Genomic DNA, 12,905 nt, shown 5'->3' on the forward strand with positions numbered 1-12,905 from the left:
ACAAAAGCAGCAGCATTATGTTTCAAAATGTTTTCCTGACAGAAGGGATCCTTCTCAAATGCTGTGTTGTTTTTGGTCATTTACAGTCACATGTACAGTCCAAAATATATACTTACTTTATAGCACTGATTAAATACACTGACTTTGTCACATTGCATTTAAGTGGCTTCTACTCTGTATCAGTGTTTTTTTTTTCCTTTTTATCTGTGGCCTGTCAGAAGCCATGTTTTTCTCTCCCACTGTTGTAAGTGGATTACTAACTAATCTCTCAACCCTGTTTGCATCGAAATTACTCCCACCTAGGTGGTACACCAATTAGAGGTAAGGATGATAAAGTGTGTTGGAAAATATCACGTCCACACCATCCCCTCACATCCATATCAGACCCCTGCATTCCCCCACCACATCACCAGGTTCATCCACACTGTTAGTGCCAAACCCACCCTCTTCCACTTCCCCTTTCGTCTCTTTCCAACATGTTCTGTCTGCTGTCTGCACCTTAACAAACAAATGATCACCAACCGTGATCTAAGGAGAATGGAAATACAATAGAAAGTCCTTGGTGATATCTAGTAAATAAGCTTTTTCAAGGCTCCACCTTTTCTGTGAGAAATGAACCGCGTCTATGAACAAACACAGGCACATTCATACAGAGACAAATATCTTTTGCCTCTGGCTTTTCAGCAAAAAGGGGCGAGGACTTGCATTTTAAACTAAAGGCCACTGTCTTCACAAAAGGATCTGCTTGCCTCCTCTATGCAGCCTCAATGTAAACTAAAATGGCTGCATTTGCATACAGCCTATGCAGCATTGACCCCCAGCATAAGAACAGGATGCCTGGTCGAGATTGTTAGGGTGGAAGCTTCAACACCTTTTAATGGTAATCGTCTGCTTTCCCCCCCGAGTGAAAGCATGATTTCCGTTCAACAACAGTGAGGTAAATAGTGGACGTCTGGGGCAAGCTGAATACATTAGCTGCTACCAGCTGTCTATCTCGCTATCTGTGCATCCATGGCTCATAATACAGCCCATATTCAATTAGATGTTTAACTCTTTAGGAGTTAAGGCAGCCTTATGGCCCCTTATGCAGTTTCTTTACTGGGAAACAGTGAAATGACCTTGTAGAAGATCTGCCAGTGTCTGAGTAGTTGGAAGTAATTGAAGGGGTTTAGTGTTGAAGCTCTGACAACTGCCATAGCAGTAACCTTCTATATTCCTGTAGTACTCACACTGTTTTCTCCCATGGGAGTGTGGGCAGATTGACAGATTGGTGACAACGGCATTAGTATGCAGGTGCATGTCAGTGCTGAATCAGACAGCAATGAGTTCAACGTGCAGAGCAAACACCTTGGAGAGATGTGTTGTCATGAGGTCTGAGGTGGTATTACCACATGTCACTGCCCCGCCCTGTTTTGCTTCTCTTTTTTGGTCTCGTCTTGATTCGAGTCCCTTTTGGTTGGTGGTGAACCTGTTTGTTACATTCATCTCATACCGCATGATGTGAAAAAATGTTTCCTGACATCATCTTATGCTGAGTATTTTTGTCATTTTCAAACTGCATGGTGGCTGGCTCCTTTTCATGCTCGTACCATGCTGTTTTGGAGACGTGATAACTGTTATCACTCACTTGTGACATACATAAACGTACTGCTGAGAGGAGTAGTTTTGTTTTTAAACATATACTTTTTTACATTTATGGGCTGCAGGTAAGATTGCTGTTGTAGGTCTCTAATTTAATTTGTAAAATTACAATCGCCTCATCTTGTCAGCCATTTGCAGTTCAGTAGTAATGATTATGTGATGGTTATGGACATGGAATGTCAAAAGGACCACACCAAGACAGGTCTCCTGGGCTTTCATGCTTTGTTAGAAACAACATGTAAGCCTTCTGTCTGATGACTACAGCTACTTGGGATTGTGAATACTAATCCAAGCCATCTGGCAGAGGACCGTCTCCCTTGAGGGCTTTGGTGAGACATGGTCAAATAGTTGGTAAAAAAAGAACACAGTTATGACCTCATTGCTAAATGCATTCTCAACAAAGATTGAAGAAAATATGTACTGGCACTTGCTTTGCAGCAAAAGACCATCCAACAAATGCTCTGACTCACTCATTTTGGTTAAATATGGTTGCATTTTAATTCTTATTTCAACAAGATATCTAGGATATCTGAAAACATGATTTAATCATTAATATAATTAGGTAGAATACCTAAGCAGAGTAGAATTCTTCCTGAGACCCACAGCTGTAAATAATGTCAAACAGTTAAACTGTGTAAAACGCACATCCATTCTACTATTGTCAGTATAGGTTAGCTTCGTCCTAACATCTGGCTGAGATAGATAACCCTCCATGACACAAATACTTTGGTTTGTCAATTACTTCCAAAAGTAGAAGGCCTAATCATGCGGTGATAGTTGTGACATGTTATTCAGATGATTAATTGACCCTCAGTCATGACTCTTTAATACGACTAGGCAAATATTCTGTTAGCAGTTTGATTACACCCAGAGCAGCTAAATGCTTATGTAATGCCGTAAGCATTTTCTTGACAAAACTGTGTCCATGTCTGAGATACTTAAATACGCATGAACTGGGTTAAACTAGTTGACTACAGGCTCTCTAGCGAGTCACTGTACAGATATCTGCTGTGGTTTCATGCCAAGTTACATCTCATATTCCACAACTGTCAAGACAGCTAAATTTGTTAATCCTCTACGCAGGAGCTCTGCAAATAGAGAACAGCGAGGAGTCCGACCAAGGGAAATATGAATGTGTTGCCATGAACAGTGCTGGGACCCGTTACTCCGCTCCTGCCAATCTCTACGTACGAGGTAAAGTCAAATGTCTTTCTCAATTCTTGAATTAATCTTTCATGTCTGTTGTCTCAAGCATTGGCAAACCACAAACAACCGTCAAAGTTTCATGTTTGTCTTATTGTAAATGTTGTTCACTCACCAGTGACCATGCATCTTTATATCTCCCTGCACCCCTCAATGGTGCATCCACACAGGTGATTTCAGGTTATTTTATTTCAGTTATTTTGGATGGCTATAGCTCTTCTCAGGAGTGTGCAGGCTGTGTTTGATTGACATCTTCCTCACTCTCCCGTTAGCTTTTTGCACCTGCTAGGGAAAATTACACCTTTTTAATTCTGATTGGTGCATGGAGTAATTTGCAGCATAGCCCTGCCCACCATCAACCTGAGCAGAGTTCTAATTATCCAGGATAAGTGAAAACATCTGTGAAAAACATTTGCAGGGTGTTTGATTATGTCATTCCCACATTTGATCACCACATTTATACTACTATTTCTCTGTCTTGTCTTTCCTTCAACCAATTCCCCCACCATTATCTTTGCCATGCAGTCCTTCCCATACCAATGAGCTGAACTAACCTCAACCTCTTGTTTGGCTGTGAACTCGACCAGGTGCGGCCTCTGTGAAAACAGCTGCATTGAAACTGTTTCCTCCGCTGGCACTGAAAGCCATGCTAGGCCTCCTTTCTTTTTTATTTTGACTGTATCGAAAGGCTCCATTATTCCCCCCCGCACAACCTAGAGCTCCTACAGGCATGGTGGGGTCTGGAGTTTCAGGGTTTGGTTTTGTTTGTGGTCTCCGTGAGCAGACTAATGCAGGGCATGGGTAGCACTGTACCCATCCTGGAAAAAAGCTGGTATAGGGGAGTGAGTAGTCTAGGTCAGCCCCTGCGGATAACACCACCATGTCTGATGTACATGAAACAGAATAGCTGCTCCAGTTGTTAGTGTGGGTGGATGAGGGAGGGAGGGAGTAAGGGAGGGAAAGTGTCAGGCTAAGAAAGACACACACTCAACTATCACTTCATAATTTTGTTAAAAGCATATACAGTAGTGTATCCTACAGGCTATTGTGATTCCTTTGTCTCTTTTTCTATCCATCAAGATATAATAAGTAAATTAGTGTCCAGTTTTTCCCTTCAAACCAAGACAGAAATTACAAACCACTGCTTAGGAAATGTCAAATTGAATTAGGAGTACTATTTTTTTTTAACACATTTTCCTCTCACCAAGATGTGACCGACTAATGTTTAGCATCAGTATTTTTTTTCATATAGAAAGAGTATCCAAAAATAATCTTTTTCCAACAGAGAGAATCTCCTTGTGGATCAGAGAAAACAGAGGAAAAAATCATCCTCAAGGACCATAGCAGCATCAAATTTACAGATTAAACACTGTGGGCTCCAGAAGGTTTGGATCTTAAATCTTGACAGGGGAGGTAGTCAGCCAAACAGCAAAGGCGAGAAAGGGATGTAAGTCTCGTCTATTAATCAGGGCATGTCTGTCACAGGTGCAAGCGCAGCCTTTTTTTCCCCTCAGAGGTAATTACAGTAGTTGTGTGGCTTGGCGCCAGCAGGGCCCCCAGGCCCAGCTAGTCTGTAACACCACCCAGGTAGCTGTCAACCCATTGGCCCCGACACCAACTTTTCCGCCAGCCTCACCACACCAGTGGAGAGATAGAAATCAAACCAACCGTAACCTTTTAAAAGTTGACTAGTCTGGAATAGAGAACAAAGGCTCTAGCCATGTTTTCACTCCGTCTTTGTTAATGCTGCAAGAATGAGGAGACGAGACCTGGGGCTGTGCTATCACTGGGCTGCTTGATTGGGTTTAAAACATGAGGGACTCAAGACAAGTGGCCTTTGACATGCCTCTCTTCCTTTCCTGTTGTTATATGTTTTTTTTCTATTCTAAGACACCAGAGGGGGGATTTAGGGGCTTACAACGTCGGCTCACAAACCTGTAAACATAACAAGCTTTGGAAGCAAAAAGGTCATTTGACAAGTGTTAAATTTTACAGTGGTGATGTAGTAGCAGGCTATAAAAAATGTATTCCAAACTTCCAGCGTGAAATGAAAATGAAGCTTGAGCTATGAATGAATGAATAAAATAATGTTACAATTCTTAATGCAATTCAGGGCCTTCTAAGAACTTCAATCATCTGTAGGCTTGAAATGTCAATGAAGTTACCACTACTTGAAGGTGACATATGAAAATATAACCATAGGGGTTGTTTTTCCCTTCCTGTCTGTGTATCTATTTATGTCCTTCCACTTCTCATCCATTAAGAGTGTACGTGTGTTTGTAGGTGTGCAGGTGCATGCACGCCTTGTTTGCTGTGGGTCGCTTTTGGTGACCCTCCTCTAAAGGAGGACTCCATCAACGTGGGCAGAATCACAAGCGTCCTGTGATTGTGCATGAGCGCTCATTTGTCAAGTGCTTATCCCACAACGGAGGAGGGATGTCAGCTTCTGTCTGCTGGCACTCCTTCATATATCCATGTGACATGTCAATATGTCATAGAGGATAAAGTGCTGTAGCTGGGCTTTTCTTTTACCAAAATATCTTCATGCTGTTCACTGTGTGTGTTTGTCTGTGTGTGCGGGTGAGAAACTTACAAAAATTATAAATTCGAGTCAATTTTTGGAAGAAAAAGATGGGTTACAAGAGCAAAAACTAGTGTTCTTTACATCAGCAAGTACTCTGGTAAAAAAGTAATTTTAAGGAAGACAAAAATGCTTTAATGCATAGGTAGAGTGAGAGATAGAAATTTCCATACTTGGTACTCACCTTGATGGTAAATTTTACTTATTTGATTATCTGTTACCATCTATATGGGTCAGTTATCAAAAATCCCATAGTGATGTTAAAGTGTAATGTGAAACTAAATGATTTAATTTGTTAAATACAATTCCAAATAATAAAGATGCCAATAATAAGAATAATACTAAATACGTGAAAGTGAGTTTCCTTCCCGGACACTGTATGTATGCATTACTTTGCCATGTCAAAACCTAACCTCCACTATGTCTACAGAAACACTGTCCTGTTTCACTGTGTTGTTTTCCTCTCCACTTTGTATCTTTTCATTCCATTGCTCACCTCCATCAAATCACTACATCCTCAAACAGATCAGCGTGAAGGTTTGTCAGTTTCACTTTTAATCCCCTCCCATCAATTTGGTACAGATTTTAAGAGAGGTCAACCATCCTTTCTAACCCCTCAGATGAAGACACCGATATCCCTTCCCTGACAGACAAAAATATTTAATTATAGTTCTCCCTAATCCAACATAGTGTAAATGTGTCGTTTTGTCTACTTGTTTGCATGAATCCTTGAATAGTTCTTGCATGTCTTCCATCGCCACTCCCCTAAACCGTGTTTCGATTAGCCTTGCCAAAACACATAAGGAGTCCCCGTGCAGTTTGTTTAAATCATTATTAGATCTCTTTTGTGTTATTTAGCCGTGGATTCCTCCCAACCGCACCCACATTGTCACCGTCAACTACATCCACCAAACACTATAGCTCCTTTCAACCTCAGACTTTCCATCCGCCTCTGTAGGCCCATCAGAGGTGTGTGATGGATTACTCCGGTATTCAGGTAGCAACCGGATTTGTTAGGTATTTAGGCAGCAACACCCGTGCTCTCCCACTGAGGGACAAGGGTATCAGAACTGACAAAGCCGTTCTCAAGGGATTATGTCAGTTTTGCCACCATGGGCTTCCACTACCCAGAGACTGAAGGATGTGATAGACACATGTTAGCCTAATGAGAAGCCCCCCCCCTTCATCTGATGTCTCAGCAGGAGGACCTAGAGGAAAGGAAAAAAAGTCTATCTAGTAGTAGTTTCTAGTATCTTACTAGAAATGAAGTCCCATCAATACTGAATGTACTGTATACCAGCTTATGAATAATTAATGTAAGCAAATAGTTCATATCAGGAGATTTGGTCCTTGGTCCACACTTTTACAGATGAAGATGAATGATGACATTGACATTGCCCAAGCAAGAGCTAATGTTTTGGAAATTATCTCTTCCCTGCGAAACACTGCCGTGCAAAGAGCTGACCTATAGAATATTTAAGAATGAGCTGGCAGCGTGCTGACAGGGGGATGATCAGCCATCATGGTAGCCCAGCGGTGCTGCCAGGAAGCCTGGGAGCCCGCTGACTCTGTGCCAGTTTGCTCAGATATTGATTGACTGAACAGGTTCTGCTATCCTTGGGCACTTTGTCAAGGCAGTTAAATTTATAGGTATCCAGCAAGCAGGCAGGCAGAGTGGAGACAGGGCTTATTTTGTGGTTTTGATAGAGTCCCGGAGCCCGTCTCTCCAAGCCGCTCTCAACAGGAGAGAGGCTTCGGGGGAATCGATAACAATTACCTGCCCTCTAGTCATTTTGTTCCACAGCACCTCTCCAAACTTAACCGCACGACATGAATTATTCACAACATTAAGTGTTCAATATACACAGGCCCCATTGACTGACTGCTCTTAGCACTGTTTAGTCTATGGAATCATGAAAGAATAACAGATACTTTGAGCTTAATGGTTTTACATTAGGGCCGCTTCTCTCAGGTTTCTCTTTTTCACAAGTATATGTTGTGAAAAATAGCTGCACTTGAAGAACATAACAGTTGTGTGAGAAGACACAGGTGGCCACCAACATAAGTGAAATACTAATTCTTCTTTTCTTGAAATACTCAAAGGGAAGTCTGTCGTGCATTAGTCATACTGGAAATCAGATGTTCAGTCATTTATATGAGAAAATTAGACCAAATCCAAGTCCCTCCTTTATCTTCGTCTCTCAGGCTTGTGATCCCATCCCATATCTTTCCCCAGCTCCCGTGCATGGTTTGCTTGAGAATGTTGTCCCTGTCCTGTTCCCAGGCTGTTTAAAAGTCAAAATCAAACTCTGTCCTAAACCTTTGCTGACCTTTTTTTTTGTTCCCTCTATTGAATTGATTTTGCTTTTTCACATGAAAAAGTTAGTTCTTATAAAAGAACTACAAAGTTTTGTTTTATCTTGGATATTGTGTGAAAAGTGTACAAGTCAGTGTGCTTTGTGGCTCAAACCTGGGATATTAATATTCTTATGAGATATTGAGCCAAATAGTTTAAGCTCACATGATTGTAATGATTAAAAAAACAGCAGATGGTCTATATGCCATACCTCAATTATTTTTGGGAAAATGGAGATGAGTGTGAACCAGGTCCTCCTTATTATAGTGCGGTCCAGAAAACCAGCCTTTTCCTGACTGGAATCTCAAAAGGTGCTATTGTGTTTTTTTTTTCCATTTCACCACATAATGAGGGGAATAACAAGCATGGCTATATAGTAACAACGTTCTGGTTCAAATTAGATCTGGGAGGGAGGGGTGAAGGGTAGGGGAAAGGGAAGGTGGAGGGAGGCTCACATTTGAAAATCCATTTTCATGGAGACCGGTGCAAAAGAGCAATTACAGTCAAGGGCTTTTTTTTCCAGAGAGACAGAGATGTTGTAGTGCATTAGGGGAAACAAGCAGTATAAATTCTGCAGGGATAGTTTCATGCCGTAGTTTTTTGAATACATACAACCAGCACTAGTGGGATAGCAGTAGTGTGTCCTCACGAGGGAGTTTAATTTTTTGGCTTGGCCTTGCTTTCTTCATTATCAAGGTTAAAGAAGTCAGAGCTTCTTCTTTATACATTCAGCACATTCTATGGTAATGTTCAGCCTATCATAAATATAACAGCTCTGACACTGATGGATGTTCACACAGCACTGTCAAGTTAGGTTTTCTTTACCATGTCAAGCGGATAACTTTGTTGTGGTTGCCAAAAAGTTGCCAGAAAAAGATCTAAAGTGTGTAAATATGGCAGGCATTCCTTGTGTATCTTTATTTAGATAGAAAACAAGGCATATGTAAATGCTGGCTGCCTGTTTATTCTGGGCCAGCTTTTCAGTATTGCATGGAGCCTCTGCATCGGTGTTTGCCTTGTCCCTGGCGACGTCAACGGGCCCTTCTTGTCTCCATGGGAACCCCTTTTTAATGTCAGCCTATCTGCATATCAGAACTGCACAAAGAGAGAGAGAGAGAGAGAGAGAGAGAGAGAGAGACAGGCTTAGCAGAAGGAGCCAGAGAGAGGGAGCGGGAGGAGAAATCAAACAATGCCATCTCCACAGGGTCTCTCAATGATGCAACTCTCGCTACCATTTGACACTTTGACAAAAGAGGGCCAGACATAGTCTCCAGCAAAACTGGGCTATTTTTTTTATTATTTCCCCTTTTGTAGGCAAGAGCATAAAACACCCCCTCAAAGTTTTCTTGTGAATTTCCAGAGCCATTTTGTGACAGTCCTATTATTCCCATTGTGCTCGCCTGCACATTCGGACAAAAGCGATCAGCCCTCCATTCTATTAGCTTTCCCGGGTTAGCTTTTAGCCTTGCGGTGTTGTATAGGCCAAGACCATTCAAAAATCATCATATCATTCACCTTACATATCCTACCTATTCACTATTTTCTCCTGCTTCTCTTCATTAACTTAGTGCGAAGAGTCCCACCCAGATTCTCTATTCCACCCACCAACCAAGAGGTGATGCCAGGTGGCAGCGTCAACCTGACGTGTGTGGCAGTGGGTTCGCCGATGCCATATGTAAAGTGGACGACGGGCCAGGTGGATCTGACCAAGGAAGAAGAAATGCCAATGGGACGCAACGTGCTGGAGGTCACTAACATCCGTGAGTCAGCGAACTACACCTGCGTAGCCATCTCCTCTCTGGGCATGATAGAAGCTACTGCTCAGGTCACTGTCAAAGGTGAGAAGCTTGCTGTTCTATCTATGAATAAGGATGTTGCTATAATGATGCTGTTGATTTGAGTCACCCACAAATTTCAGATATTTTAAATGGCCTTTTCTACGTAATCAACTGATGGCTTGCTGCCCCTGTGCTGTGTTTTTTGTTGTTAACTGAGTGTAAAAAATGGAAGCTTTCACTGTTTGCAGTCTCTTTGTCAATGAACATCGATGTCGGGACTCGTATGTGTTTCTTTCTGCATGTTTGTTGAGTCCTTTTTTCTGCATCAAAGCGTTTGTGTGTATGTGACTATGCGAGTGTGTTGTCTACCCATTGCAGTCTCTCTTATCAGTTGTCGTCGGATTGTATTGATCCCACTTTCCACTCAGCTGATCGATACACAGAATGTCACAGTCATTTAGAAGCACCACGGCACTACAGACCCCTTATTCAAAGAAGCCATAATGAAGACCCTCTGTTTTGTTTGTATTTGTCATACGCTCACAACGGGAACCGTTCTTGCAATTTTCTTGTATTGTCAGTAATGACCAGGCTGTTAGAAAACTCAAAATTGGGATTTCAGTCTAGCTCTTCTATTCATTTGGGGATATTGGCTGCTGACAGCACTATAAGGATTAGCTTATGAAACAATCATTTCAGTGCTATGAGTTACAGAATGGAAACATGACCAGTCCTGTCTTTTCTCCACAAGAGCTGATTTTAGCTGTATTGTGCGTACATTTTAAGAATCGTTATAGTGAATGTGTCAGACATAGAATTTTTTTAAATCCAATTACCTACACAACCTAAAGGTTCAGTCTTAATATCAAAGCTAATATGTTGCTTCTCCCTCCATAGCCTTGCCAAAGCCCCCCACCTCTCTTATTGTGACTGAGACCACAGCCACCAGTGTGACTCTCACCTGGGCGTCTGGAAACCCAGAACCTGTTTCGTACTACATGATCCAGTACAAAGCCAAGTCCTCAGACAATGGCTTCCAGGAAGTAGAAGGTGTGGCAACCACACGTTACAGCATTGGTGGACTTAGCCCCTACTCTGAATATGAGTTTCGTGTCATGGCTGTCAACAACATTGGCCGCGGGCCACCCAGCGACCCTGTGGAGACGCGCACCGGTGAACAGGCACCCTCCTCGCCACCTCTGCACGTCCAAGCTCGCATGCTGAGTGCCAGCACAATGCTGGTCCAGTGGGAACCGCCCGAGGAACCCAACGGGCAAATCAGGGGCTACCGGGTCTACTACAGCTCGGACCTGACGGCTCCGCTCAGCGCCTGGCAGAAACACAACACTGATGACAGCAGTCTGACTACCATCTCAGGCCTGACTCCTGATATCACCTACAGCCTCAGGGTGCTGGGCTTCACCTCTGTCGGTGACGGGCCACCTTCTGACATCCTGCAAGTCAAAACCCAGCAGGGAGGTGAGCAGCCAACCACCGTGTGTGGCTCTGTGTGTTAATTATGTGTTTATGTTCATGTGCACATGTGAAGTTTCAGAGTTTGCCTGTGCCAGTGTGTTCATATGTTTACATATAGTGTTAAACATCTTAGGTCCGGCATGTGCATAGTTATAGAAAGATCCTGTATTTTATTTGGCAAAATGTGTGTATTGTCTACAACATGTGTGAAAGGGCTCATATTTGTGCATTAGTTTGACTTTGCCATGCAAATTCCTTCCCATACAGTCCGTTTGGGGAATTGGTTATTGGTGCTGAAACTATGAAGAACATTTGGCTTTAGAAATATGCTCCTTTTATTCTTAAACTTCTGCTCTCTTGCCCCTCTGTACCCAGTCCCTGCCCAGCCGTCCAGCTTTGAGGCTGAAGCTGAGTTGGACAGCCGCATCATGCTGACATGGCTGTGGCCCGTACAGGACCCCATCACTAAGTATGAGTTGCAGTACTGGGAGGCTGGCTCAGACAACAAGGTTAGAATAACATCATCAAGTTATAACTATTTTATCTGGTATCCTGGTTTTCTATCTATCTTTCTGTCATGCTATCTATCTATCCACCCATCTAGCCTTCCAGCCATTCATTAACACTTTTCTCATATTCTGCTGTGAGATTGCAGACGAATGAATCTTGCTTTTTATGATGCAATTTCTCTGAATGGGAATTTGCGGCTGAAGCAATGTTATTGTAGTAATGCAGTCTACTCCCCAGCTGATGAGAAAGATTTACTGTAGTAACAGACAACATCGTTGTTCTGTCTCTCAGTGTTGGTTCAACACTGAGAGACTTGGTTCAACTCTGCTGGACCACTGCACCAGTTGTAAACTAGAGGACAATTTGTTTTTGTAACAAATGGCTCTCGATTTTGGATGTATTCTCTACTTTGTATGCATCCAGGAAGGGGAGACAGCCTTGTAGGCTTTATGATTTCAGTTGAAGATGAATTCCTCCATGTCAAAACAATACAACAAATACTACACCTATAGCTCAACACATAAAAACACTATCTTTGATTTTAATTCAGTGGCTTCTTTCTGTCTAACCCTTCAGATACATGTTACCTTCAACCCAGCGGGCTCCTATGGTGTGGAGGGTCTAAAGCCTGACACGTTGTACCGTTTCTCCCTGGCAGCCCGTTCTGAGATGGGTTTAGGCGTCTACACCCAGCCCATCGAGGCCCGCACTGCCCAATCCAGTAAGTCCATTATTTTTCTCCCTCGCGTTCTCTCTCTCATCTGTCTATCTCCTTGTTGTCCACTAACCAGTAAATTTTGTGGAGTAACAGTCACGCACCGCCGGCTGAAGCAGGTTTAAGTTTAGGCAGGCCAAAGTTGTGTTTTATAGAGCTTAAATCAGACAGCGTTGACAAATTGAATGTCAAGTCAATTTCAGCACAACATAAAATGCTGACAGTGCAGACATCCCGGTCAGCCTCTCGCTTCCACCACCTCCCCTCTGTCACCAACACTAACCCTCCTGTCCATCTATCTGAGGGCAGGCCCTGTGTTCAGTGTCAAAGGTACGTTTAATGTGTCCTTTTCCCACATTTGTGAGCTGTGCTGTTATTTTGCCTCATATCATTATGTGCTTTTACAGTGCTAGCACTCAAAATGTCACTCTGCCAGCTGACTGCTAATTATTTTGCTGTGGTGGTACCACGCTTGTACCTTACCCCAGAGACTTGCGCCTTGCACACACTTTGTACAGAACTACTATTTGATTAAAATCAAAAGGTTTCCATGAATAATTATACCTTTTCTAATTTGTACCGTAGTTGTATATATGATAGAAAGAAACGTTTAACTGGGAGAAATTGAGGCGACCCCCCCCCCCC

At 42.7% G+C, this 12,905-nt stretch overlaps 1 protein-coding gene across 1 annotated transcript in view; it reads left to right on the top strand.

Annotated features, from left to right (window-relative positions):
• Positions 1 to 12,905, top strand: part of LOC118334645 (receptor-type tyrosine-protein phosphatase F) — a gene marked incomplete in the record, with an annotated part of 156,755 nt that overhangs the window by 89,073 nt on the left and 54,777 nt on the right. The window contains 5 exon segments of the mRNA XM_035670647.1: positions 2,725 to 2,835; positions 9,350 to 9,619; positions 10,457 to 11,038; positions 11,411 to 11,544; positions 12,122 to 12,266. Coding sequence (XP_035526540.1) covers positions 2,725 to 2,835; positions 9,350 to 9,619; positions 10,457 to 11,038; positions 11,411 to 11,544; positions 12,122 to 12,266 — 1,242 coding nt within the window.

Source organism: Morone saxatilis, unplaced genomic scaffold (genome assembly GCF_004916995.1).
Source record: "Morone saxatilis isolate NCDOM2014 unplaced genomic scaffold, NCSU_SB_2.0 Contig23, whole genome shotgun sequence".
In the NCBI taxonomy this organism is placed as follows: domain Eukaryota; kingdom Metazoa; phylum Chordata; class Actinopteri; family Moronidae; genus Morone; species Morone saxatilis.